Source organism: Doryrhamphus excisus, chromosome 10 (genome assembly GCF_030265055.1).
Source record: "Doryrhamphus excisus isolate RoL2022-K1 chromosome 10, RoL_Dexc_1.0, whole genome shotgun sequence".
Taxonomy (NCBI): Eukaryota; Metazoa; Chordata; class Actinopteri; order Syngnathiformes; family Syngnathidae; genus Doryrhamphus; species Doryrhamphus excisus.
In genome coordinates, this window is record NC_080475.1 from 14,730,342 (window position 1) to 14,758,021 (window position 27,680).

Here is a 27,680-nt window from a genome sequence, read left to right on the forward strand (position 1 = left end):
AGTAGGCTCAGAAAACAAAATACTTTGTTGTGGTGGAATCAGTTGAGATGGATCTTCTAGATCTGTGACGTCTGTATCAGAAATGTCCTCCGTGTCAGAAAAACGTTTAGGCACTGGTTCAAGAACATGCTCAATATAAGACACATGTGTATCTTCATATGATGATCTATCTGCAGTGACCTCTGCATGTGGTAGTGTGTCTGGTTTAGGTAAGTCCTCTATGTCAAAAAAAGTGGCCTCTTTGTGCTGGGATGGTCCCTGGCTTGTTTTGTTGCCTGTGTCAGCCATTGTAGTATCTTTTGGGGTTGTTGGTAAATTAAATAGGTTAGAATCAGACACGGTACTCTCTTTCAGTGGTAATGGTGGCCCAGGTCCAGACATGTCTGTTTCATTTGGTACTGGTTCAGCCAGATCCTCGATGTCAGATAATGTATCTTGATGTTGGGCAGATCCATAGAATGGCTCTGTAGTTGAAAACATCTCTGATGGGTCTTCTGTATCTGACACAGTGGTTCCTTCAAAAGTTGATGGCAGTGTTCCGGTTAAATCTATTATATTTGCATATAGTTCACAAGAATCATCCGTAATGCTCTTTAGTTCTGTCAGGTCTTCTGTATCACATACAGTTTTCTCTGCTTGTTGCGGTGGCCCTGGTCCAGATATATCTTTTGTAATTAGCACTGGTTCAGCGAGGTCCTCTGTATCAAATACAGTAATCCCTCCATGTAAATGTAGGGCAGTTTCGTATATGTGCCCTACATCTGGACCTAACTCTAGACCTAACACAGAGGTCTTGTTTGGTGACTTTGCAGCTTCTGGTAAGCTCAGTTCATACTGAATCTCTGCCTCTTGTTCAGATTGCCGTTGTTCCTCAAACCAACTTGGGATTGGTTCTGTTGGCTCCTCAGTATCTGACAAAGATGATTTTCTTTGTTTTGAAGGCGGTGATCCAGATAAATTCTCTCGATCTAGTAATAACTGTGTTCCGGACATGTTGTCTGTATCAGAAACAAGGATTTCGGCATGTAGCCTTGCCACAGATCCTGAAGACTCAGTCATGGACAAAGGGGATTCTTTTAGTCTCAAAGGCGGTGATCCAGAGAAATTCTCTTGTTCTGGTAATAGCTGTGGTCTGGTTGTGTCTGTATCAGAAATAGTGATTTGTGGTGGTAGTGGCAAGTCCTCTGTATGAGACACAGTCAGTTCATGAAGTGATTCAGTTTCGGATAAGTGCTTTGAATCAGACTCTTTCTGAGGAGATGATTCTGATTCTGGCAGGCCCTCTTGATCAGATAGAGTGATCTCTCGATCTGTAAAGGTCACTGGTAAAGAACTATGATCTGTATCTGATACAGGGATTTGCCCATGTCGTGGCGGGGTCCTTGATTCGAATACATCCTTCGTATCATATTCAGTGGTCTCTTTGTGTGGTAGTGGCGTTACAGATAAATCTACTATATTAGTCACCATCATGTCTTGCTGAGGTGATTCTACTTTCTCTTTTCCAAATAGGCATTCTTCATGTGGTGGTTCAAATAAATTTTCAAAATCGGGTAATACAGTCTCAATTGATATGCGTATTCCTTCTCTACCAGATTGAGTAGTCTCTGATCTGGATTCAGTTATTGTTGGCAGCAGACCAGACAGGTCACGTTGATGAGGAACTGGCGCAGGATTGGGCGTCTCTGCTGTAACAGTAGTTACAGTCTTTCTGTGCCTTTGTGGTCCAGAAACATATCCGTCCAGAATGGTTTGCAATTTCAGTACGGGTCTAAAAACGTGATCTGTAACTGGCACTGATTCAGGTAGAGTTGATTCCGGAAGTGGACCGTCCTTTTCTTCAGATTTAAAGGTCTTTTTGCTTGAAAGCAGTCCTTTTCCAGAGGTCTCTTCTGGAACAGATACCTGAATCGAAGCAGATATGTCCTCTGTCCTTGACACACTGATCTTTGTTAGTGGTGAGGACTGCCATGATTCACATACGTTTACATTTCTTCTCACTGATGTGGATTGGGAGTCTCTGGCAGATGTCTGTTGTGCGTCTGATGTACCCATGTGTTCATATTGTGACGGTCCAGGCGAATCCCAAATTTCACTACTTTCAGCCTCAGTCGTCTCTCTGCGTGGTGATGTAACCGGTCCGGAAGGGTCCTCTGGGATCTCTTCATCTTGAGGTGTTCCTATTCCTGATTTAGTTACCCGTTCATTCCATTTGACTGACACAGTTGATGTACCTGACACAGAGAATGAAGGAGATTCCTCTGTTTCTTTCTCTTGGGTCACTCCAGTTTTCTTGCCTTTTGACCAGAAGTGTAACTCTAGCAAAGACATGACAATTAAACAATGGTAGACCACATTTTGTACTGCTTGAGCTGATCTGCACCGGTGTATAAGTTGCACCTACAAAATGCAGCACATTTACTAAATTTGCTAAATACAAGGATGAAGAGTCTTGAACTTGTGCTATATATATTATACTATACTACTATATTGACACTTACTATGGTACCCATTATGTCATTGGATGGTCATATCACCTCGTACTTCGGTTCGTGACAAAAATAAAATTAAAAAAATTAAAAACAAATAATAATAAAAATAAAAAAATATATAAAACTATATTAGGAAAGCAGGGAGTGAACAAATGTAACAGTTAACCTGCAAAAACACATGAATGTTAGTCTTTTATGAAATATGTCATTGTGATTAGTCAGCAACAGAGTACACCAGACACCTAGGGGGAAGGCATTTTTGGGGGGTATGTATTGTTTTTTTGGAACAATTTCAATATTATTATTTGTAATTATTTTTTTGCTAAAAATATAATTATAAAAATATAATTTTATAAATAACTTTCAATGTTGTAATTTTTAAATATTCACTAAATACAATATACATTAATGTACATGTACAATTAATCTACATTCATGTAAAAAAAAAATATATATATATATCGACCTTTTGTATTGAGTTGGTCCTATAGAGCAGCTACACACAATAATTCGCACAAAAAACTTTTTAGATTTTCCAGAATCCTTTGATTTGTGTTTCCTGCCAAAACGGTCCGTTTTAATTTATTCCACCCATGACCCGCCTCCCGGCATGCCCACTTGAAGTGCTTCCTCACTATTTAGGTGAATTTAACTTAAACTATAATTGGAAAGCAGGAAGTGAACAAATGTAACAGTTACTGATTGTAAAAGTACCAGATGGAGGGGTAGGATTTAATAAGCTTTGCTTCTTCCTACTCCTTTTGGACATGTGGAACTGTGAACTGATTATGTGATGCATTCAATTGTAATCCGATGCATGTTCAAATGAAATTAAACCATTACCATTACATTTAGCAGCACATGCCAATGAATGCGTTACATATTTTGAGTATTAAGTCTCTGTGTGATGAATTTAGTGCCTTTACTAAATTCAAATCAATTCATGGTTAATTCCAGAATTGTGGCTAGATTTTGGACAATAAACAATCATTAAAATGAGGGGCATTCAGCATTGCGGCAACAAACACATCTTTCCGAACACTTGTGTGTTTGCCATTTCAGGTGATTTATTTGTGTGGTGGTGAGTCAGTCTGCATTAGTGGGTTGTTGAATGTACTGTAGGACTGTTTTTTTTTTTAAATTCCCTTTATAAGTAGCAGTCAACCACTCTTGACTTACCCCATTGCTCTTGATAGTGAAAGGCAACCTCCTTAATATCTTTACAGTCCTCTCCTTCAAATTGTGTCATATGTGTGAGATGTGCCTCTATAAATTCTGGGAGGTTTTCAGGCTCTGTTATAACCACCGACCTGGACGTACACTCAATCAGGCTTTGAACACCATATGGCAATGGATTATCGCTATCCATTTAAAAAATATATATATGTATTTATGCTTGCTTCCTTGTTTTCGGAAAACATTTGTGTTTTAGTGAAACATGTGGAATCCTCTCACTCTTGACTGTCGTCCTGTGAAGAGAGTCAAGCAGTGTTCGGCTTTCCCCGATGATGTGTCATTGCAGCTATGGAAACAGAGGGCGTGGCATCACCACATGGGTTTGAGGTCATGACATCACTGGGCAGTGTGACATCATCATTTTAATGGCCTTATATACAAGTTTGTGCAGTCATTCACATTTGTCGCATGCATAGTAAAACTAGTGCTTCGTGCAACTTTTCTACACTAGTCTTCATGGATATTTTTGAAAAGGAGCAATCATGTTGGTGCTGGATTTTCCTGTGTTTGTCACCAAGGTGGGTGAATCACATGTGGTATTATTATTAATACAATCCTGGAGTCATGATTAATAACTTAATAGGCTGTGAAAATCTGTTTTAAAAGTCAATAGTGTAGACATTTACATGTTTCTGATGTTTCTCAAAATGTCCAGGGAAATTTGAAAAAAAATCGTATTTTTCATCTATATGTCTCACACTGCAGTGCAGCAGCACACTGTATTCCTTTTCACCCCACACTAACCACAATGCAAACGTGAGAGACACCTCTGCAGGGCTTAGGTCGCTGGCAGTGACGGGCCTGAGGAGGAAGGACAGAAGAAGAATTAATGACACATTCAATGACATATGGGCCAATGTACCTGGGTTGTAGCTGCTTAGAGTCTATGTGTAGCGGCAGGTCCTGTGAAGACAGCAACACCTTCTGGCCAGCCTTGTAATCTGGGCTAGTGGCGCTATGTAGTTGGTTATGCTCAGATGTTTGGACCCACGCTATCCGGGTGGGTGAACACGGTCAGGACCGCTAAGACCCGATTCCAAAGAGGGGATGGTTGGACGCTGGTACCCATAGGCCCCATGAAAAAGGGGAGACGCCTGTGGCTGAGCTGATGAGTGCGTTCCGAGCATACTCAATCCAGGGTAGATTGGCGGCCCAAGAGGCGGGTTGCTGGTGGTACACACGAATGATGGATGCAGCTGGTGGTCGGAGGGGAAACGCTGAAACTGAAACCACTGGGACCACTGAAACAGAACCTTAGTGGATGTGAGCCTCGTTAAAGTTCCTGCCTTTAACAAGATGAGTAACAGGAATGTCTAAGCGTACCTGGGAGCTGAGGCAGGGCCGCTTCCGGGCCTGGTGTTGGGCGACTGGGCAGCCGGTGCTTCCATGGAGGAGTTACGGCGAGTGGAACCAGGAGCTCGGGAGTGACCGATGGAATAGTCCACCTGGCCGCAAGCATGTCTCACATCGGGCTACCACCCAACTGTGTGGGTCCCGGGGCGCGTACCCGCAGGCTGTTCTCCTCTGGCAGCAAGGCGCCTCTCAATGCGGACAGCAAGAGTAATTAGTTTGAGGCCCTCGGGGGTTTCCAAGGGGATCGTAGGGCCCTTGTTGGCATCCGACATGCCTAAGAAGAATGCAGCCAGCAGCACCAAGGACTTCCAGTCGCTCTGGGCCGCGAGTACACGGAACTCTATGGCCTAATTGGAGACGCCGCCTCTGGCCCCAGTTGTTAACTCTATAGTTTCTTATCCATCGAAACACAAATTTATTAAACAATGAAATCAGTTGATGACACATTATTATGGCTTCTAAATACAATATCCATTTGTATTTCAACCTTATTATGCTATACAAAAGAACATAAACCCCATTAGGCACAATGAAATAATACATTGGAATATTGTTGAAAAGTATAAAACTACTTCAATATGCAGTACCTCCATAAATAATATTGGTTTTAACATTAATTCCAAATTATTTTTTTCCAAAACACTAGGTAGCAATGTTTTCCTGAGTGCAACTTTACCTCTTGTTGTCTAGCTATTTAGCTTCCTGTGCAGTAGCAGTACATGTGGTTATTGTAAACAATGCCGACTGAAGCCACATCCAGATTATAGATATCAGTGAATAATAATGTGTCATATTTCACTGTCGGAAACCTTCACTCTTAGTGTTGTAACATTTAAAAAAGTAATTAATTAGATTAGCCATTACTGGAAAACAACATTATTTTTTAACACAGTTATTCCCAACACTGATTTTCTCCAAATCATGTTACATTCATTCCCTGCCGCGCTTTTCTGTCTTTTCTGTTTGTGAATGCGATTGCAGGGCTTATAAACCCTTCCATTTTGTGCTATTAGTACATTAGTACATACTGTACTGTATGTCCATAATATCTTTCCATTGGTCTTGCGTATTTTGTGCGCATATGAGCCCAGTCAGTCAACACAGTCCTCAGGCAGAGTCTTCCTTCTTCATTATATTATCCAGCATTCAGAAATACGTTGCTGTGACTTCCTGTGAAAGAAAATCACACCGTGATATTAGATACTACAGGCAAAAAACACTTTTTCAAGACGTTGAACACAATTATGCGATTTCAATAAGACTTGTGAAGCCTTAACTGAATTCTGGAAATAACCAAACTGCGTACATTCCAAGTATTGGGGGAAAGAAGACTAAAAAGCATTTCACTGCTAGCCTTTAATTGTCATATCTTTTATACGAAAATGTTAATGTTTATGTTCATTGTGTTGCAGCGTCAGGTCCACCTGAAAGTGAAGCACGGCGTCATGGATTGTGGAGAAGACGCAAGACTTAGTCACTTTGTCGTTGAAGAAACCACCAGTGTGCAGATTATCCACCACGGCGCCTGGGGAGAGACACTTCATTCATTAATTATACCCGATTTTATGTAATTTGTTTTATTCTTTTCATGCAATGTTGTGAACCTACTTTGACAAGAAGCGAGTGCCACCTCGATACCAATTTCTCCGTAGTCTTTGATAATCTAAACCAGAGAAAAGATTTAGATAGATAGACTTCCTTTATAGTCATTGCACAATAATAACTGTGAAATTGCCAATGAAATGTCATAATTTATTATTATTTTATAATTTTATATAATTTTATAATTTATTATTTATAGTTCAACTTGGTAAAGGAAGTTCCTTGTTCTTTGTTTTCCTCTGTAGGACTTTTTTGCCCATCATTCATAATCTTTATGTGAAACATGAACACATTTCTTTACCTTTTCTGTGCATTATAACATGAGAAAACGAGTTAATTTCAGCTAGCTTACAATGCTGTCATTGGGATATCTCGCTAATCGCTTGTTTCGCCGCTCTCAATTTCGCATTTTTTACTTGAGGACTGGAGCACAAGACACGTGCTGGAAGACACAGCCATCCCAATGAGAGCGGACATGGTAAGTGTTGCTGTTGACAGAACTAGCTTCAGTATGTATTCGCTGAGATACAAGATACTGCAACTATTACATGTTAACTGGTTACAATAAATACAATAAAATTATTAAATAAAATCCCTCAACTGTGCTATTATTAATTCTGTGTAAAAGTTCTGACCCCACGCAAGGTCTTGACTCCCACAGTGTCTAAGAAGTTGACAGGGCTGAGGTCCAGGATGATGGCTATGGGCAATGAGGGATCACGCTCGGCATCTATCTGGATGGTGGCTACATCCTTCTCCGTCTCTGCTTCATCCTATTAGACACAATAGCAATAATCACAATCCATGCAAAAGTGTTTACAACGTCCATCAGTAAATTAATGACATTTATGACAGTTGCTTGCTTACCGTGTTTCCATTTTTTGCAGTAATTTTTGCTTGTTTCTTCTCATACCTCTTCCTTTTGGCTAGAAGCTTCTTCTTTGCTGACAGAATTTTGGTAATATCAATGCCGGACTGAAATAACAATAAAAAACAAAACAATTACAGTCCATTGCAACTTAACACGGACCATTATTAGTACAAATATATTCATATTTAAGGAAACATTACATATTTTTTGCATAGAAAAAGTATATCCATGAATAAATGAACTAAAATACACATAAAGCATTCAGAAGACGCATTGAAAGATGCTGTCAAATGTAGTATTCTACACTGGTCACTAGGTGCCAGTATTGTGACTAATGTCTGATGACATGTCCTCAAGTTCCCAAGGCCTCCAGGCCAGACCCCTTTGTTGGACCTGTTTGCATTAGGGTCCTCAGACTCTGTGTGTGTGTGTGTGCTCACCTTCTCCCCCAGTGCATCCTGGTACATCTCAGCATTTGCAAAGTACAGTGTGGCGGATGAACGAAAGATCAAAATACCGGGAAGCTCTTTCACCTGCAATCAGACAGATTTTAAAAGTACATATATCACCTTGTGTCAAAAAAAAGTTAATGCAAAATTAGCACCGAGGTAGTGTGGTATGTTATATTTCAGAAACAATAATATAATATGTAATGTATAATAAGTTATACCTGATTATAGTCCTCCAAAGGCCTGTATATGTCCGTGCCTGGAACCTGACCTAATGCAGAGTATTTCGGTCTAGAATACAACAGCAGCAGGGAAAACACTAAATTAATTGCAATATTTATAAACAATGTGATCCTATGTATTGTAGTGTACTAGCGAAATAAATGGTTAAATAATGGATGTGTTTTCCTACAGCTGTGTCCTGAAGATGACGGTAAGCATTGAGAAGACAATGGCGGCGGCGAGTCCCAGGTCAGGGTTCAACAGCACGGTGAGGATGAAAGTGGTGATCCAGATCACCTAAAATGAAGAGATGGGTAAGAACTGACCACAGAGTAGCTTGCGTTCAAAGCATGGCACAGTGAGAATCACCGAGAATTATTATTATTTTTCTCAAGTTTTCTGGCGCCTTCAAAGGGAGGCCTGCCTCTAACTTCCTCCTGCATGAAGTCATGAAGTCAGCCATAGCATATCTGAGTCTTCTCCCATCCCATGTGGAAGTGGTAAGTTTTAGAAATAAATTTGAGTTGCAATGCATTGAAAACATTAATTTCATTTTCTACCATTTATCCTCATGAGGGTCGCGGGGGTGCTGGAGCCTATCCCAGCTGTCTTCAAGGGAGAGGCGGGGTACGCCCTGGACTGGTGGCCAGCCAATCACAGAGCACATATAGACAAACAACCATTCACACTCACATTCATACCTATGGACAATTTGGAGTGGCCAATTAACCTAGCATGTTTTTGGAATGTGGGGGGAAACCGGAGTACCCGGAGAACATGCAAACTCCACACAGAGATGGCTGAGGGTGGGATTGAACTCGGGTCTCCTAGCTGTGAGGTCTGCGCGCTAACCACTCGACCGCCATACAGACATAAGCAAAAATTAAATGATATATTAGTGAAAAAGAAATTTCAAAAGTGCATTTTCCCCACTTGGCTATTGTAGTATTGTGAAAGGAGGCTGAACACTCGCTTGCTCGGTAGCCACAGGTTGCCAACCCCTGATCGAGTTAATAAAGTGGCAAGAAAACGGAATGTTTTTGGAATGTGGGAGGAAGCCGGAGCACCCGGAGAAAACCAGGTCGGTGGTCATAACATGGGGAGAACTCCACACAGAGATGGCCAAGGGTGAGATTGAACTTGGGTCTCCTTGCTGCGAGGTCTGTGCACTAACCACTTGTCCGCCATGCAGTCCCTATTCTCTAACTAAATGAAAATTCCTATTGAATCCTATATTGCAGAAATTAATTTAATGAGGTCATGTGTGGACCCAGTTACACAAACAAGTGATGACTATAGTGTGTGTGTGAATGTTTGTATAAAACTGTTCAATTCCGTGACTGACTACAATTTATTGTACTCACCATGTCTAGTTTATTGGTCCTCCACAATGCAGGTATATCCAGGAATTGTTTCATCATACCATGCAAGTTCACGTAGACGATGGCGGCCAGAACTGCCTGTGTCATACATAACATACATTCAATATCTATTCATGCATCTAAACAAATAGTGATGGAAATGATAAAGCACGGTGATTCATAACTGTATTGTTCAATATCCTTTGTACTGTACACAAACAAGAATAACCGGATTGCATGTGACTCATGTTGTTGTGTTGAGTGCTTGCTTCTAAAACCAAAGTTTGAGGGTCAACCACCTGTGTTGAAATACTTTCAACTGCTTTCCACGAGAGCCGTGTGATGACCACTTTTTGATGGCTTTCTATGGTTCTACGGTTATGATGGACCACGCAAAAAAAAATGTCACGCTTCAAAGGAAAACAATCGACTTTGTTTAAAATGATTCATGATTTCACCTTGGGCAGTTCTTCAAATAGAGCGCCGATCCACAGGGTGATGAAAAGAATAACAACGGCTGATAGAGCTCCGGCAACCTGCATGGAAGCAAGAGAGTAGATCGGACTGTAGGTGGTGTGTGTGATGCTAGGAATGATACACACAGATAAGTAGTGATGCATAGAAATAAGTGCAATGGGAATTCAATTGGGTTTGACATACATTGACAGTATGACATACATGGTGGTATATGTACTATACGTGTATACTGTTCAATGAAAGGCAAGTATCTGGATATTCCCAACAATTATATATGAAATGGCAACAGTCCTAAGTCACGACTGCTTCCTAAAAGAGAATTGAATTCCCAACCTGTGTCTTCCCTCCTGTGCTCTCCTGCACCATGGATCGGGACATGGAACAGCTGATAGCAAAACACTGGAAAATCCCCCCAACGGAGTTACTGAGACCCAAGGCGATCAATTCCTAAAGCATACAAATGACGAACACTCTTGAAGACGTATAGTATCAATTTCGTCGTATTCGCCGTGCTTGTATCCGACTTACCTGGTTGCTGTCAACTTTGTATCCGTACTTGAGTGCAAATATGCGTCCCAGTGAGATAGCGATGCCGTAGCCAACCACAGAGAGAGCAAAGGCATCCCCGATCACCTCTACGAAGAGAGAGGTGGTTGGGAAGACAGGCGGCTGAAGGCTGCAGCCAAAGACGGGGAAAAAGGAGGAATATTGTATAATATTTCATTTTCAGATATTGATAAATATTTTTTCTCACCCTGATGGAATATCTCCAACCACATCCACTCCATATTTCCCCGCTAGGTTAACTTGCCAGGACACCAGTGTAGCTATGACAATCTGTAGAAGACAGAAGAAGTGTTAGTGACTACATACACTTTATGATGAATTAATTTACCGTTTTTTCTGGACCATAAGACGCTCCAGAGTATAAGTTGCACAAGGCCAAAAATGCATAATTAGGTAAAAAAAAAACATATAAGGCATTTTTTGCGGGTCATTTATTTTACAAACTACTTGGCTAAAACAGACATTACGTCATCTTGGAAGGCAAGTTCTAACAATAATAAAAGAATAGAGAACAGGCTGAATAGGTGTAAGATATGCTAACACAATGGTTATTCAGATACACAAAAAATAAACATGAACAGAAAAGGTGTCCAGTGTTTATGTAACATAAACTGTTTTATTTATAAGTCACTCTGGAGTATAAGTCGCAGCAACAGCCAACCTATGAACAAAAGTGCGACTTCATTCATTCATTGATATTCTACCGCTTATCCTCACGAGGGTCACGGGGGATGCTGGAGCCTATCCCAGCTGTCTTTGATAGAGAGGCGGGGTACACCCTGGACTGGTTGCCAGCCAATCACAGGGTACATGTAGACAAACAACCATTCACACTCACATTCATACCTATGGACAATTTGGAGTTGCCAATTAACCTAGCATGTTTTTGGAATGTGGAAGGAAACCGGAGTACCCGGAGAAAACCCACGCATGCACGGGGAGAACATGCAAACTCCACACAGAGATGGCCGAGGGTGGGATTGAACACTAGCTGTGAGGTCTGCACGCTAACCACTCGACCCACTTTATGATTATCTTTAAGATTATCATTCAAAGATCATTGTGTCATGTCACATTTGAGCCACTAGAAGATACTCAAGTGCAGTGTACCTTGTAAGTGAGACTTACCATATTAGCGACCAATCAAAACAGACAATACAATACCAACGTATAATGCAGAATATTAACCAACTACTATGTGAGCTGGAGCCTATCCCAGCTGTCTTTGGGCGAGAGGCGGGGTACACCCTGGACTGGTTGCCAGCCAATCACAGGGCACATATAGACAAACAACTATTCACACTGGGGTGGAATTGAACCCTGGTCTCCTCGCTGTGAGGTCTGCGCGCTAACCACTCGACCGCCGTGCCGCCCCCTAATAAAAGCAATATAATATAATAAACTGAGAAATCGGTCAATCATAGGGGATGAAATCAGCCCAATGGTGACTGCACGCTAACCACTCGTCCACCACGCAACCCCAAAAGTGCGACTTATAGTCCGGAAAATACGGTACTAGTTTTAGCTGTTTGGTGGTTAAATATGGCCGCTGCCATACTGGTTGTAAACAGTCAGAGCGGGGGATGATGCCTCATTCGTGACGCATTGTACCGCCCAAACCAAATATATATACTACGTATATATCATATGAGGTGGTTTTCATACTCACAGCAAGCAACTCCACAGGTATAGGCACAGGTATTTTTTTACTCAAATATGAATTGAGCTCCTTGGAAAGAATGAGGCCGATAATGGCGACGAGACTGACCACAAGTGTGCCAACGTTGGTCTGTGGAATCAGATAACACACTTCCAGTACGGTCTGCAATGAATGAAATGAAAAAGGATTAGAGCGAAAGTGGTGATGTAGGTGTCCCCCCCCATCTAAAACCCTGTTATCTTATAGTCCCATACAAAATTATGTGGTCCCACAGCCACAATAGATTGCAGTCCCATGAGTCTTCCTTACATATATGAGTGAAAGCGGTCCACTGTATCTCAAAGGGCTGATTCCAAAGGTGTACTTGAGCTGGGACACGATGACGTGGATGGCGGCGCCTGTGGTGTAACCTCGCACCAGCGGCTCAGACAGGTAGGTCACCACAAATCCAAAATGAACCAAACCAAACAGGATCTAACATAAGAGATAAATATAACTCCACCTGGGAACTGCAAATGAAATTCCGCAGTGTTTGCGTGAGTTACCGTACCTGGAATATTCCGGTTAAGAAAGTGACGGCAGCAGCCACTCTGACCCGCTCCGCGTCTCGGGTAAAGACGTCCACCACACTGGAGTTGGTCACATTGTCAAAAATCATGAAATTTGAATCTGGGGCGAGTCGCTCTGTCACGCCGCCTACCATCACGCTCATCACTGCGTATGATCCTAGGGGGAAAGAACTAAGTCGTATACAGTAGACATTTCACAGCCAGAAGCATCAAACTAACCAATGGAGATGTGCTTGGACGTGCCGAAGATGAAGTAGATGAGGACGGGGTAGAAGGAGGCGTAAAGGCCAAAAACAGGAGGGACGGCTGCCAGCAAGGCATATGCCATACCTGGGATACATATAGCATAGCATCACCTGGAGCTGTCCAAACACAATAAGACATAATGCTAGGAGTCCTCTGACACAATAAGACATAATGCTAGGAGTCCTCTTGGCTCGTGCCAGTTGGTGCCAGTTCGCGCCAACATAATCCAGATTAAGCGTCGTGGCTCGCTGTGGTGGCGAATTAATGTTCGCTCGGCATGTTGCCATGTTGCCGTTATTCGACACAACTTGGCTCGTGCCATTACATTCATTCATTCATTTTCTACCGCTTATCCTCACGAGGGTCATGGTGGGTGCTGGAACCTATCCCAGCTGTCTTCGAATGTGGAATTGAACACGGCTCTCCTAGCTGTGAGGCCAGCGTGCTAACCACTCCTCCACCGTGCAGCCTATACTATAATTAATTCATTCATTTTCTATCGCTTGTCCTCACAAGGGTTGTGGGGGGTGCTGGAGCCTATCCCAGCTGTCTTTGAATGTGTAATTGAACGCAGGTCTCCTAGCTGTGAGGCCAGCGTGCTAACCACTCATCCGCCGTGCAGCCTATACTATAATAAATTCATTCATTTTCTACTGCTTATCCTCACGAGAGTCGCGGTGGGTGCTGGAGCCTATCCCAGCTGTCTTTGAGGGTGGAATTGAACGCGGGTCTCCTAGCTGTGAGGCCTGCTTGCTAACCACTCAACCGCTGTGCAGCTTATACTATAATTAATTCATTCATTTTCTACCGCTTGTCTTCACGAGGGTCGTGGGGGTGCTGGAGCCTATCCCAGCTGTCTTCAGGCGAGAGGCGGGGTACACCCTGGACTGGTGGCCAGCCAATCACAGGGCACATATAGACAAACAACCATTCACACTCACATTCATACCTATGGACAATTTGGAGTCGCCAATTAACCTAGCATGTTTTTGGAATGTGGGAGGAAACCGGAGTACCCGGAGAAAACCCACGCATGCATGGGGAGAACATGCAAACTCCACACAGAGATGGCCGAGGGTGGGATTAAACTCGGGTCTCCTAGCTGTGAGGTCTGCGTGCTAACCACTCGACCGCCGTGCAGTCCCTGTTACATTCCAGTGGATTGCAATAGGTGGATTGTTTGCGCCACTTGGCGGACAGTTCGTCGCGGCACTTGCATCAAGCAATTTGTGCAACAAATTGTTTTTAACATTTTGAAATGTTCTTGCTGCCAAACTAAATTTTTGCTGCTGTTACGGGCCACCATGAGCCAGTTGGGAGGCAGTTTGAGCCATTGTATACCACTAGGCACCTTATTGGTGACATTAGTTGCCACAGCAAATTGCATTGCCACCAACTGACGCCGGCCCAGGGGACTCTTAGCATAACGAATCTGACCTTGGGGCAGCTGCATGATGCCCACACTGATCCCTGAGATGAGATCACCCAATGCATTTTCTCTGAAGGAGTAACGAGGCAACCACGACAGAACAGGAACACTACCCAGCAGACAGCTCTTGAACCTGGGGCCAGAACACCTGAAAAAGAATCGATGACATCAGTGATGTTAAGAATTATTCTAAAACCCATCAATATCAGCAATCATGTGTCTTCTTTAATGTCCACTCTGTGAAAGGTCTGTTTGGCTGGAACGGCATCAAACGCTGACTCAACCATTAAGAAGTGTTCGCCGTGAGTCATGCACGACTCACCCAACCACTTTGCATTCAGCAGCCATATTATTGATGCCATCATTAAAAAAAACACACATTTTTAATGATTCAATCTCTATTCTAAACTACATTTACTTGCAAAATATATCAATGTACTCCTGTACTGATGTACATGTTTATAAATATATACGTATCATGCAGTCCATATTTTTGTGTATCGACAGTGAAAAATACACACAGTGATAGATAAATAAATAAATGATTTAGTTATTATTATTTTTATGTGACATATCTTTGGAGACGCCCCAAAAATTATTGACACCAGATAACAGTGGACTTTGCTTGGGTTGCAACATCATGAGTGAAAACATTTTCTTTTTGAGAGTAGATTATTATTATTAAAATTATTTGAGAATATAGTAAACTCAGGCCCAGGAAAATGGAATAAAAAATAAAAATAGAATAAAAAATAAAAAATAGAATTGAGTCGGCCCGCCTTATCAAACAAATAGCTTAGTAAGTAAGCGATTCCTTAGGGATCAACTACTTCTATGGTATTTTGATTTGTAAAAAAATGTCCATGGGGTTTAAGGGTTAATGTCCTAAAAATAAGCTTTGTGTTTTGATTGAGTTTGACGCCCCTGCACGACTGGAAACCCAACATTTCTTCATCAAACGTTCATGATTTTAAACCACCATTGGAGTAAGAAGACAACTTTACCTTAGTGAATTTTTGATCTTGTCACAAAGAGATGTTTTCGATTCCGACTTCTCAGCCAGCTCGTCCACAGCTCCTTCATCCAGGATCTCTCGGTGGACCCGATAGCCTGCTGGTCTCCTTTCTGCCATAACTAAAAGAAGCAAAAAAAAAAAAACAAACCCAAAAAGGAAGATTCACCTGCTTCAAGAATTCATGAACGAATCCTCCCTCAAGTTTCACATTCAATTTGTGGATGTTTTCTCCATCAAGTCCTCTGGTTTTATCTGTGAAGGATTAGATAAGTCAGCCATTTGAGCAGAGTCAGGGGTGTTCTTGTTCAATGATTAGACGACACAATAGAAAATATGATGCCAGCTTAAAGGCCTGACAAGCAGATAACCGATAACGCAACAGGAGAAACAATGTAATCAATGTTTATTGGATCCTCAAGCTACACCGATGAGCCTACAGTCACGTTTAGTGCATTGCTGGTTCTTGCCAGATTCCCTGCTGCTCCTTTTGTTATTCCTGGAAGGCCCACAACTACAACAATAGCTTGGAAGAGTTTATATAAGAGCTTATATCTTGCTATTTTTATGGTTTTCTTAAAGTAATTACAGTACTGGATGTCCAATCAAGAACCTCAATGTGTCAGTCATGCTTAGCTTTTATAATTAGCTCCTTGTTCGCCTTTTTATTTATAAACATCACATCATATATTCATCATAGGTTGACCATTTTTTCAAGGGGAATTTTGCCATCATTTACAATCCTCGTGCATTCATTTCATATCAAGCACTTAGCTTCCACTGCTACTGTCAATAACAGCAGCATAGCAACAGCGACAACACTTAGAATGTCCGCGTCTTCCAGCACACGTGAGAACGTGTGCTCTGGTCATCAGGTAAAAGCCGCTGACAATTTTTCGTGTTAGCTGCTACAATGCCGATTATTTTTTTTTTTTTGTGTGTCAAAATGTATTTCCCCATGATGTTCATTATTAGCTAACTCATATTAACTCATTTTCTCATGCTTGAATGCACAGAAAAGGCAAAGAATGTGCAAAATTCCAATAAAAGTGAAGTTCCCCTTTAAGACTGTTATCTGCCATCACAGTTTATGGCGGCACATAATTACTGTAACATCTAATCTCCGCCATCAGATACAATGATGTAATAAAAATTGTTCACATAAAGACGAAACTGAGACGTGTTATTGTACTCTTTCATGTATTGTTATATTTTTCTGAATTACATTTTTACATTTTTACTACAAAGTCAAAGGTTCTTGACACACATTCCACATGTAAACAAGAACAATTGTAAGCTCTAAATGCTTCCTGGGAGTACTGCAGTTTAAAGGGACCCTACAATGCTGAGTTCAAGGGCTTTTCAAATAGTACTAGGAATCCTAGTGAAGCACAAAGTCACAAAAAGTCACACGATTTCATGGAAATCTCGTGCTTGGATGTTTACGAGATTTAGGAGTGGCACAGGATTAAACCAGGGGTGATTTAAAAAAATACCAAGTTATGGCACTTTGACATTATGTAGTACAACACTGTAATCGTATATAAATCTGACATGTTTAAAATAGGCTATGCTAGGTTAGGTAGTAGAATAGGCTAGATTCTAGGCTACATCCCTAATATTGATGTTCCGAGGAAGCAGTCGGCGTTGTGCTTTCAGCTTAAACTTGCATCAGAGGCAAAGTCCTGAGAAGAGATTGCAAAATACAAACAAAAAAAAACAATTAATTTTGGGGTGCAAAATTACAAAGACAGCTCTTTGAAGATAAGATATCTAGCTTATCTTTTTCGCCGTTTCTGATAAGATGTTATCGTCTAGATAGTGTAGGTTGTGTGCCTGTAAGAAGTTGTATTTATACTAATGCTAATTTAATGTAAATAAAAATGTCTGGTCATTTTTTTTCTTGCCTATATTTGCAAAGTTTGATTGAGGAAGGTTTTTTGTCACCTTTTTTAACATAAATACACGTAATTACATGTGCAAAGTACTTAATAAGATACCTCACTTATGATATAAAGTACATTCAATACTTTACATACAATTATTATGTCATGGCATAATGAAAGGTACTGATGCTCTGATGCATTTCGTTGAACTATTCAGTGAAATAACAAACAACACACCTCAAGAATGATAGGCAAGGTGCTGAGACAATGGGAGACAGCGTGTTGCACCGATGGGAAGATGGAGGATTTGAACAGGCAGCCCTGATAGCGCAGCTGGGATAAAAGGTTCTCTATTGCCAAGACAGTACACAAGTCTGGTTTCAGTATATTTGTGCATGCAAGAGCAGCTGAGACAACAAGTACGATTTTTAGTGGAAAAACTCATAACGAATGAGTTGTTTGGCAAAATGAAACTGACCTGGGCAGGAGGCCAGACACACACTGATACCCTGGGCTTCTAAGTCGTGTGCAACCTATTGAAAACACACACATGCCTCATGAGCGTAAAGATAAAGTTGTAAAATGTGTTAATCATTCATTCATCAAAAGCTATAAAAAGTTCTTTAAAGGGTGTGTATTACAGGAGAAATTCCAAAGAATACAATATGTGACTTAAAAGAGGAGAAAGTAGCCAAACACATTATTCTATTTACCCTTACTTCACATAATATACATAATTTACATATATGATTGTGTCATCATATGATCATCATTCATTCATTTTCTACCGCTTATCCTCACAAAGGTCGCGGGGGTGCTGGAGCCTATCCCAGCTGTTTTCGGACGAGAGGTGGGGTACACCCTGGACTGGTCGCCAGCCAATCACAGGGCACATATAGACAAACAACCATTCACACTCACATTCATACCTATGGACAATTTGGAGTCGCTAATTAACCTAGCATGTTTTTGGAATGTGGGAGGAAACCGGAGTACCCGGAGAAAACCCATGCATGCACGGGAGAACATGCAAACTCCACACAGGGATGCCAAGGGTGGAATTGAACTCGGGTCTCCTAGCTGTGAAGCATGTAAGCTAACCGCTCGCTAACCGTGCAGCCTTACTTTATTTCAGCATTCATTCATTTTCGACCGCTTATCCTCACGAGGGTCGTGGGGGATGCTGGAGCCTATCCCAGCTGTTTTCGGGCGAGAGGCGGGGTACACCCTGGATTGGTCGCCAGCCAATCACAGGGCACATATAGACAAACAACCATTCACACTCACATTCATACCTATGGACAATTTGGAGTCGCCAAATAACCTAGCGTGTTTTTGGAATGACCTGCGTTCAATTCCACCCTCGACCATCTCTGTGTGGAGTTTGCATGTTCTCCCCGTGCATGCGTGGGTTTTCTCCGGGTACTCTGGTTTCCTCCCACATTCCAAAAACATGCTAGGTTAATTAGCCACTCCAAATTGTCCATAGTTGTCCATTGTTGTGAAGATAAGCGGTAGAAAATAAATGAATAAATGAATGTTTTTGGAATGTGGGAGGAAACCGGAGTACCCGGAGAAAACCTGCAAAATCCACACAGAGATGGCTGAGGGTGGGATTGAACTCGCGTCTCCTAGCTGTGAGGTCTGCGCGCTAACCGCTTGTCCGCCGTGCAGCCTATATGAAGACATTTGAAGAAAATAATGAACTTATGGAGGTACTCTAGTAAGATAAATAAATACATAAATCCCTCAATCGATTTTCTATGCCGCTTATCCCCACAAGGGTGGTGGGGGTATGCTGGAGCCTATCTCAGCTGCTTCCAAGCACACCCTGGACTGGCACATACAGACAACCAACCATTCACGCCCACATTTTTGGAATATGGGAGGGTCTTTAGGGGTCTTTACCTTACAAATACTTGTCAGGGCTACAGAGTCCATGAAGTGGACGGAACTGAGGTCCAGAATCAAGTAGTGATTGCGAGTCATCAACTGGGCAGAGGAAGATGACAAGGATGCTTGGACCACTTCTGATCTTTCCTTCTGAGCATGACTCACTATCTGGATGGAGAGTTTGACACTGTGGACCAGCTCTTAAAATGTTGATGTGTGTGTGTGTGTGTGTTTTCACCTGTCTAATCTCAGTGAAGACCAATTCAGAGTTAGCAAAATAAACTGGGTTGGGACAGGAGATTATAGTAACACCCGGAACTAGTTTTGCCTGAAAAACCCCCCACACATTTTAGTATATGAGTGAACCTTCCAGAGAGTCATGGGAAGAACAGTGGAAACACCTCAGCATAGAGTTCCACATCTCTGTAACAGTCTGTACCAGGAATTTGACCCAACACTGCAGTGGAGGAGCTGAAAGAGGAAAATATTCATTAATTCATGACAACGCTGGCAGTGTTGTTTGTGTTTCTTTTGTTAGCCTTTTTGCTTTTATTATTGGTTGACCATAGCTTTTTGTTGTTGTATTTTTGCCTGCGTGGTCGCTGTGTATTGGAATGGCCATGACTTTAATTCCAATTCCTCCAGCTTGAGGGTCGCGGGGGTGCTGGAGCCTATCCCAGCTGTCTTTTGGGCGAGGGGCGGGGTACACCCTGGACTGGTTGCCAGCCAATCAAAGGGCACATATAGACAAACAACCATCCACACTCACATTCATACCAATGGACAATTTGGAGTCGCCAATTAACCTAGCATGTTTTTGGAATGTGGGAGGAAACCGGAGTACCCGGACAAAACCCACGCATGCACGGGGAGAACATGCAAACTCCACACAGAGATGGCCGAGGGTGGAATTGAACCCTGGTCTCCTAGCTGTGAGGTCTGCGCGCTCCTACAGCTCATGCAAAGCCAAATTTTTTTTTCCATTCGGCAGCTGTCCAGAAGTCCTCGAGAGCCCTTCGGAGTATTTACCAATCACAGCAGAGTTGGAATGCCTGGAGGCAGGCCGTAGGTACGATACATTAAAAGAGACCGTTTTGCCAGGAAGCGGGAAATCCACGGAATCACAGCTGGAATAGGTGCAGATTCTGGAGGATGTAGAAACTCAAGGTTCTGAAAATGAGCGTAATAGGTCCCCTTGGTTGTCTGCTAACCGATATGACATCTCCCAAGTGACGTTTCGATCTGCACCTTCGCTATGGACAAGCGTTTAATGTAATTACTCAATTAATCGTAACAAGACTTAGATTAATCAACTTAGAACCCATAGTATTACGTAAATAAATGGTTTGTATTCATTATTGTGAATGTATATATCCAGGTAATGTAGCTCATACAAAGGGTAAGAGGAGGATAAGAGCAGAGGGTTGGCTATTCAAGTTCCCAAATGTTTCCCACTGTGTGCCCTCACACAAACATCTTAACTGTACTACGAAATTTAAAAAATTAACTTTCATATTTTGGAAATAATTATTAGCAATCAGCCTGCTTCCAATTAATTCCATTCAGTTGTTTTTTTCATTGTACAAAGACGCTGAATGGATCTGACAATAACTAATTACATAACTAAAACATAATTGTTATTCTGAAAGGATGTGCCATGAATGAAATACCGACTGTTGTGTCCTGTAGATGAGCGTGACCAGAGAGAAGGCGATGGCGACTCCCAGACCCAAGTCCAGGTTTAGAACCAGAGTTAAAACCAGGGATGCCACCCACACCAGCTGGAGGAGGAGAGGTGAAACGTTCAAGGTCAGGAGGGGATTGGCACAGTTTGAAACCATTGTTATGATAATCAAGTACAATAACTACTATGTGTGTGTGTGTGTGTGTACCAGGTCCAATCTGTCAATCTTCCAGAGTGTAAACACATCCTTAAACTGAGCCAGCAGCCCCTGCAGATTGACCACGATGATGACTGCTAACACGGCCTGGAACACACAGCAGGCTACAGTATTACTGCCAATGCAAACCCGGAGGGGACGAATCTATTCATCCAGTATTCATTCTTGGACACACATGGCCAGATTTGAGACATAGTCGTCTTGAGCTATACAATTTTACGTATTAAATCTTTAAAAACAGATCTCACGCATAACAAAAACATCAAATAACGGCAAATAAAATTGACACAGAGCAGAGCAGATCTGTTTAGCATGTAATGGCATTTAGATCAACAATACTATCTGCCCCAATGGCTGGACAGGACACAAACAAAAAATAAAAATAAAAATAAAAATAAAAATAAAAATAAAAATAAAAATAAAAATAAAAATAAAAATAAAAATAAAAATAAAAATAAAAATAAAAATAAAAATAAAAATAAAAATAAAAATAAAAATAAAAATAAAAATAAAAATAAAAATAAAAATAAAAATAAAAATAAAAATAAAAATAAAAATAATCTCCCTCAGATGTGGAGCTCATTGTAGCACGGCTAATTTCAGTTTTGTTACTTTAATTTGCAGCGTTTCTGTAATGCATGTGTTTTATCATGGCCATTTGTAATATACTGTAGAAAATATAATTATGAACAAAGCCAACAGGATCAATAACGAGGATATCAAAATAACCAGGATACCTTTGGCAGCTGCTCAAATAGATGACCGATCTTTAACAAGATGGTTAAAATGGTCAGGGCTGATATCAGACCTGATATCTAGACAGGAAAAACAGCAGACAATACAAAGGATTAAAGTCAACAAAAAAAAAATAGATAGATATTTGAATCAATATAAGTGGTAAAAGTGTCTATTCGGGAACAGTACCTGTGATTTGACACCAATGCTTTCCTGCACCATACTGCGTGAGAAAGAGCAGCTGACAGCAAAACACTGGAACATGGCTCCTATGGAGTTACATAAACCCAGAGCCAGCAGGTCCTAAGCAGGGACGGTTAGAAATCAGAAATAGTACCTTTCAAATATATCATTGCTGAGGTTGGAGTCCAACTATAACTAAAACTATATATATATATAACGATATATAGGCCAACTATAGGCCAAATGCCTGAATATTTAGTAAGTGTGTCAGAAGAACCTGTGTACCTGACTGGAGTCAAAGTGGTAGCCGTGTTTGCGGGCAAAGACCGAGCCCATGGCTGTGTGGAAGCTGAAACCCACCAGAGCGATCGACAGAGCAGGGATGAAGAGCTCACTGGCTTGGGACAGCGAGGGGATGATGGGAGCAGAAAGGCTGCACAAAAGATAGAATTGATTTTGAATAACATAATTATATCTTATAATACATATAAATATAAAAAGCCGACAACACAAGCGAGGAAAGACTAGGTCAACATCATAAAGGTCATGTCATTTAACAGAAACAATGGCATTAGTAAGCAGTATTACCATAGATTCATGTCACACTGACAACAATGACAAGGAGACAATACAACATTCTACTGACCAGGGGCGGCACTCGGTTCTGAGGACAAGGGGGGGCTTAGCCCCCTGGAGATGCACAGGATATGAATGAATGTAGTAGACATTCAAAAAAAATCCCCAAAATAAAAAAACAAAAACAAATAACGAACAAGAACAGGGATATAACTTTCCCACTTTTGGACAGATTTAGTAGAGATACTCAATTGTTTTAGGCCACCATTAAATTGACACAAGTACACAATCTACACTGCAAAACCGCTGCTCAAGCTCTGCAACCATTCTGTCCAGTGTACCGTCATCAATTATACAATAATCATTATTATATTATTAATTAGCCTATTATTATTACTATCATCATTATTCTTCTTCTGATTATTACTACTACTACTACTAGTAGTAGTAGGCTAGTATTAGCCTGCTTATTGGCTTGCTTATTAGCCTGCTTTTGCCCTATTATATGAAATTTGTCAGAGATTTTTTTTGTAAAAAAAAAAATCTATAAAATATATATAAAAAAATCTATAAAAAATATCTAATTATTTAGGGGGGCTTAAGAAATTTTAGGGGGGCTGAAGCCACCATTAAATTGACACAAGTACACACAATCTACACTGCAAAACCGCTGCTCAAGCTCTGCAACCATTCTGTCCAGTGGACAGTGATCAATTATATAATAATCATTATTATATTATTAATTAGCCTATTATTATTACTATCATCATTATTCTTCTTCTGATTATTTGCCTGCTTATTTGCCTGCTTTTGTCCTATTATATAAAATTTGGCAGATATTTTTTTAGTAAAAATAAATAAATAAATAAATAATAAAAAAAATAAAAAATAAAAAATAAAAAATAATAAAATTAAAATAAAAATAATTATTTAGGGGGGCTTAAGTCCCCCTAAAATAGACCTAATGACACCACTGCTACTGACCCACTGGGAATGTCTCCAACCACCTGGACTTTATGTTGTCCAGCCAGGTCCACCTGCACGGACACGACGGTGGCCAAGACAATCTTGTAGGAGACAAACGACAAGAGTTAAGGCGCAGTATGGAAAAGAACAACCGTGCGTTTGTTGTTATAATGACATATTGTTCACAGAGGTCAACTGGAGGGCAAAGCCTTGGCAGCTTTGCATAATTGAACAGCTCTTCATATGAGTGTGTCTGCATAATAAAGTAGTACATAAAAAGGCTACCTATTTAATCATCATGGTGTGTGTGTGTGTGTGTGTGTGTGTGTCTCACCAGTACAGCCTCCCAGGGGATGGCTACAGGTAGCGTGTTTTTAAAGTGCTTATTCAGCATCTTGCCCACAGTGAGTATCGCCATTGAGACCAAAGACAGTAAAAGAGTTGCTGGTGTTACGCCGGTCACTCCATAGAGAACATCTTTTAAAGTCTGGGAGAAAACACAATGAGTACTTTGAAGCCTATTATTACAGTATTATAGTGTATTACTGCATGATAGTGAGGGTGTTATTGTCGTTTCACTACCCACCCAAGCAGAAGCCAATATTCCAATGTGTCGCTGTGTAGGTATTCCGATCATGAGGGGCAACTGTAGTACGATGACGTGCAGGGCGGCAGCTGTAGTGTAGCCCCCGATGACAGGGTCTGACAACCAGCGACACACAGCACCGCAACGCAGAACATAGAGTAGCAGCTGGATGAGTACACACAGTTATTGCTTCATTACACATATCAATAGCAAGTATATTTGTTGTCGTGTGTGTGTGTGTGTGTGTGTGTGTGTGTGTGTGTGTGTGTGTGTGTGTGTGTGTGTGTGTGTGCCATCATTGACATTGCCGGTTAATAAGTGTCATAATTAATACTGTGTAATTAATTAATAAGTGTCTATCAACAGGCAGCATCAGCATCATTTAATAATGTGTATATAAAGTTGATAGTTAATGGTTTAATTTCATTTGAACATGCATCAGATTACAATTGAGTGCATCCCATAATCAGTTCACAGTTCCACATGTCCAAAAGGAGTAGGAAGAAGCAAAGCTTATTAAATCCTACCCCTCCATCTTGTACTTTTACAATCAGTAACTGTTATATTTGTTCACTTCCTGCTTTCCATAATACAGTTTAAGGTTGTTTTTTTTCTTGTAGAGAAGTATTGGATGACATTTTTAGGGAATTGGTTATTTTTAGCCTTATGCATTATTTTAGCTGTTTGAAGATGAACTATATCAGCAAGTTGAAGTATTTGTGATTTTAGAAATAAGGAGTTAGTATGTTGTCTGTAGGCGGCATTATGAATTATCCTTACTGACCTTTAGCGAGTGAAGATTGCTTTTATAGTTATTAGCCCATATTTCCACACAATAAGTAAGATATGGTAGAACCAGAGAGCAATAAAGAGTGTGGAGTGATTTCGGATTGAGAACAAATTTTGCTTTGTTCAATATTGAAATATTTCTGGCCACCTTATGTTGTATATTTGTAATATGAGGTTTCCAGCTCATATTTTATTCTATAATATTATCGCTCATATTGTACTAAAAAGCCTGATAGTTTCCTCATACAAAAACAATTCATGATATGTTTGACTTTTGAGGCACATACAATTAAACAATGAATCGTGTACGAATCGTGACCTGTATGAGGCCGCAGAGTAAGGTAAGCTGGACGACAATGTTGACTTTAGCCGTCTCAGCACCGTTGCTAGGCAACTCCGCCATGGCTGGGACGGATCCAATCATGATGGCCAGGACGGCAAAGGTTCCTATCACATAAACAAAGTTAAAACGATGTTCCACTTTTATGTTAATTCATTTTCAGCTTCATTTATTGGGAGTAAAAGAATTGGACCGTCACCCAAAGAGAGATGTTTGGAAGTGCCAAATATGGCGTAGATGATGAGTGGGTAGAGTGACGTGTAGAGACCATACACAGGAGGAATGCCTGCCAACATGGCGTTGGCCATACCTGTGAGGGACACAAAAGGCAGAAAGTGTTTCAAGGAGGGGCTGCACGGCGGTTGAGTGGTTAGCGCGCAGACCTCAAAGCTAGGAGACCCGAGTTCAATTCCACCCTCCGCCATCTCTGTGTGGAGTTTGCATGTTCTCCCCGTGCATGCGTGGGTTTTCTCCTGGTACTCTGGTTTCCTCCCACATTCCAAAAACATGCTAGGTTAATTGGCGACTCCAAATTGTCCATAGGTATGAATGTGAGTGTGAATGGTTGTTTGTCTATATGTGCCCTGTGATTGGCTGGCCACCAGTCCAGGGTGTACCCCGCCTCTTGCCCGAAGACAGCTGGGATAGGCTCCAGCACCCCCCCGCGACCCTCGTGAGGAAAAGCGGTAGAATAAATGAATGCTAATTTTTCAACCCTTTGTATTGAGTAGTGGACTCCTATAGAGCAGCTATACACAATAACCCGCTCAGAAAGCTTTTTGGTTCTCAAAGAGTAGGCACTACTTGTGCTTTCCTAATCTCGCCTACCTGAGGAGGAGCACTCATTGTCGGACACACTTTGTCAGAGGCACCGCTGGTGCCGTGGAGCTCAGAAATCGGAAGTTAGGGCGCCGTGTTTACTAACTGCAGACAATCTTGGCACAACATTGAAAGTGGAAATGTGGTCATTACATGTTTTTTGCGGTACTACCGTGGACGCATAGCATGTCTGACATTAACGCACTTTCCCCGGCGAGAGCGCACTCTCGCTCAGTAAAAGTTTGGCGGATATTTCACAAAAACAGTCCGGTGTCAAAAGCCGTTGTCATATGAAAATATTTTTCTATTGCTGGGAATCACCAACCACAATAACATCTGCCTGAGCTTGTTTCGTAAACAGACAATCGGAGCAAAGAGTGTCCGCCCATCTGTGACATCACAAAAGAACAGTTTTGCGACGCCCCCTGAAACCGAGCATTTTGAACCATCCCAAAGTTTTTTCAGGGCTCACTTTCAAATGCACAGACCTCATTACCTGAAACTTTGGCATCGTTAAACACAAGAATCCAACATTCTAACTACATTTATAGGTCAGAAAGGTGGAAAAAGCATATGAAACAACGTATTGTTTAAAACTAAACTTCCGGCATCAAGGCTAGATTTTGCCAATAAACTATTGTGGTACCCCTGATGCTTCTGCAGTACTATATTAGAGAACTTTTAACAGTATGTGACCTGTGGAATGTGTCTCACCCTGTGGCAGATGCATGATGCCCACACTCAGCCCAGACGCCAGGTCTCTGATGGCGTTTTCTTTGATGGAGTAGTGAGGCAGCCATAGCAGCACAGGAAAACAGCTCAGCAGAATGCTCTTCAACCTGGAACCTGAACATCTAGGAGAGTACACAAAGTTACTGAAACCGTACAGCATAAACCATTAATTCACTCACCGACATCGTGCCTTGACGCTCTCCAGAAAAGGCACAGACTTGTCTACTCGCTGGCCAATGATCTCCAGCTGAGTTTCATCCAGGGCCACATAGACAAGGGGGGTTCCGTTGTCAGGGTTGCAATTATACTGCTCTGTGTCATCCATCTGGAGAGAAGAATAACAAAAACTTTGAATGTGTCACAACCACTTTTCTGCATAGCAAAAGAGACTTTGTTGTGCGAACTAACAAACCAGCAAGGATGACCTAGTTGGTATCTGCAGGAGTGTGGGCAAAGCACACAAACGTACACGTGAGTCCGGGAGGGTGGAGAACATCTTTGAACTCTGCACAGCATTTACAACACCCTCTTTCTGCTCCCCCTTCAACACCGCTCTCTTACTTCCAATTCATTTAGTACCGTACATGAGAAACATGCATGTTGATGGTATTTTGAAGAGAACATCCACCAAAATACTTCAACTCCATTATGATAATAGTTTACTTCATTCAGATACCAGTATGCAAAAATACAAATACTGCTATTAAACACTAATAGTAACTAATTTA

The 27,680-nt window shown here is 41.3% G+C and overlaps 2 protein-coding genes and 1 long non-coding RNA gene across 8 annotated transcripts in view; 1 reads left to right on the forward strand and 2 right to left on the reverse strand.

Moving 5' to 3' along the window:
- LOC131137171 (uncharacterized) overlaps positions 1-9,690 on the forward strand; it is a 20,494-nt gene extending 10,804 nt beyond the window's left edge. Inside the window, exons 2-5 of the long non-coding RNA XR_009131861.1 lie at positions 6,494-7,161; positions 8,418-8,539; positions 8,621-8,725; positions 8,802-9,690. This is a non-coding gene — a long non-coding RNA (uncharacterized LOC131137171). The remainder of the gene's footprint in view (positions 1-6,493; positions 7,162-8,417; positions 8,540-8,620; positions 8,726-8,801) is intronic.
- LOC131137164 (solute carrier family 26 member 6-like) lies at positions 5,459-17,781 on the reverse strand. 3 transcript variants are annotated; one of them, XM_058084777.1, is made up of 20 exons: positions 17,670-17,781; positions 15,539-15,801; positions 14,543-14,682; positions 13,079-13,189; positions 12,841-13,016; positions 12,600-12,764; positions 12,300-12,452; positions 10,818-10,900; positions 10,592-10,739; positions 10,397-10,510; positions 10,045-10,122; positions 9,590-9,685; positions 8,416-8,522; positions 8,225-8,294; positions 7,995-8,087; positions 7,551-7,658; positions 7,319-7,456; positions 6,690-6,744; positions 6,506-6,606; positions 5,459-6,251 (listed from the first exon to the last, which is right to left on the reverse strand). In XM_058084777.1, exons 2-20 carry the CDS (start codon positions 15,664-15,666, stop codon positions 6,228-6,230), a joined length of 2,088 nt encoding a protein of 695 aa, XP_057940760.1. In that variant the 5' UTR covers positions 15,667-15,801; positions 17,670-17,781; the 3' UTR covers positions 5,459-6,227. The 3 variants fall into 3 exon arrangements, with proteins under 3 accessions (XP_057940760.1, XP_057940759.1, XP_057940761.1); XM_058084776.1 differs by lacking the exon at positions 5,459-6,251 and having other exon boundaries at positions 6,442-6,606; XM_058084778.1 differs by lacking the exons at positions 5,459-6,251; positions 15,539-15,801; positions 17,670-17,781 and having other exon boundaries at positions 6,442-6,606; positions 13,079-13,221; positions 14,543-14,652.
- Positions 16,503-27,332, reverse strand: LOC131137165 (solute carrier family 26 member 6-like). Of its 4 annotated transcripts, XM_058084780.1 has the most exons (17): positions 27,132-27,332; positions 26,935-27,074; positions 25,601-25,711; positions 25,381-25,508; positions 24,273-24,437; positions 24,021-24,173; positions 23,705-23,787; positions 22,430-22,577; positions 22,151-22,264; positions 21,964-22,041; positions 21,218-21,313; positions 21,000-21,106; positions 19,727-19,796; positions 19,564-19,653; positions 19,341-19,493; positions 17,911-17,965; positions 16,503-17,231 (listed from the first exon to the last, which is right to left on the reverse strand). In XM_058084780.1, the coding sequence occupies exons 1-17, from the start codon at positions 27,275-27,277 to the stop codon at positions 17,218-17,220; spliced, it is 1,851 nt and encodes a 616-aa protein (XP_057940763.1). In that variant the 5' UTR covers positions 27,278-27,332; the 3' UTR covers positions 16,503-17,217. The 4 variants fall into 4 exon arrangements, 2 of the variants coding, with proteins under 2 accessions (XP_057940763.1, XP_057940764.1); XM_058084781.1 differs by lacking the exons at positions 16,503-17,231; positions 17,911-17,965 and having other exon boundaries at positions 19,370-19,489; XR_009131859.1 differs by lacking the exons at positions 16,503-17,231; positions 17,911-17,965 and having other exon boundaries at positions 19,441-19,493; positions 20,996-21,106.
- Between the last annotated feature and the right edge of the window lie 348 nt (positions 27,333-27,680).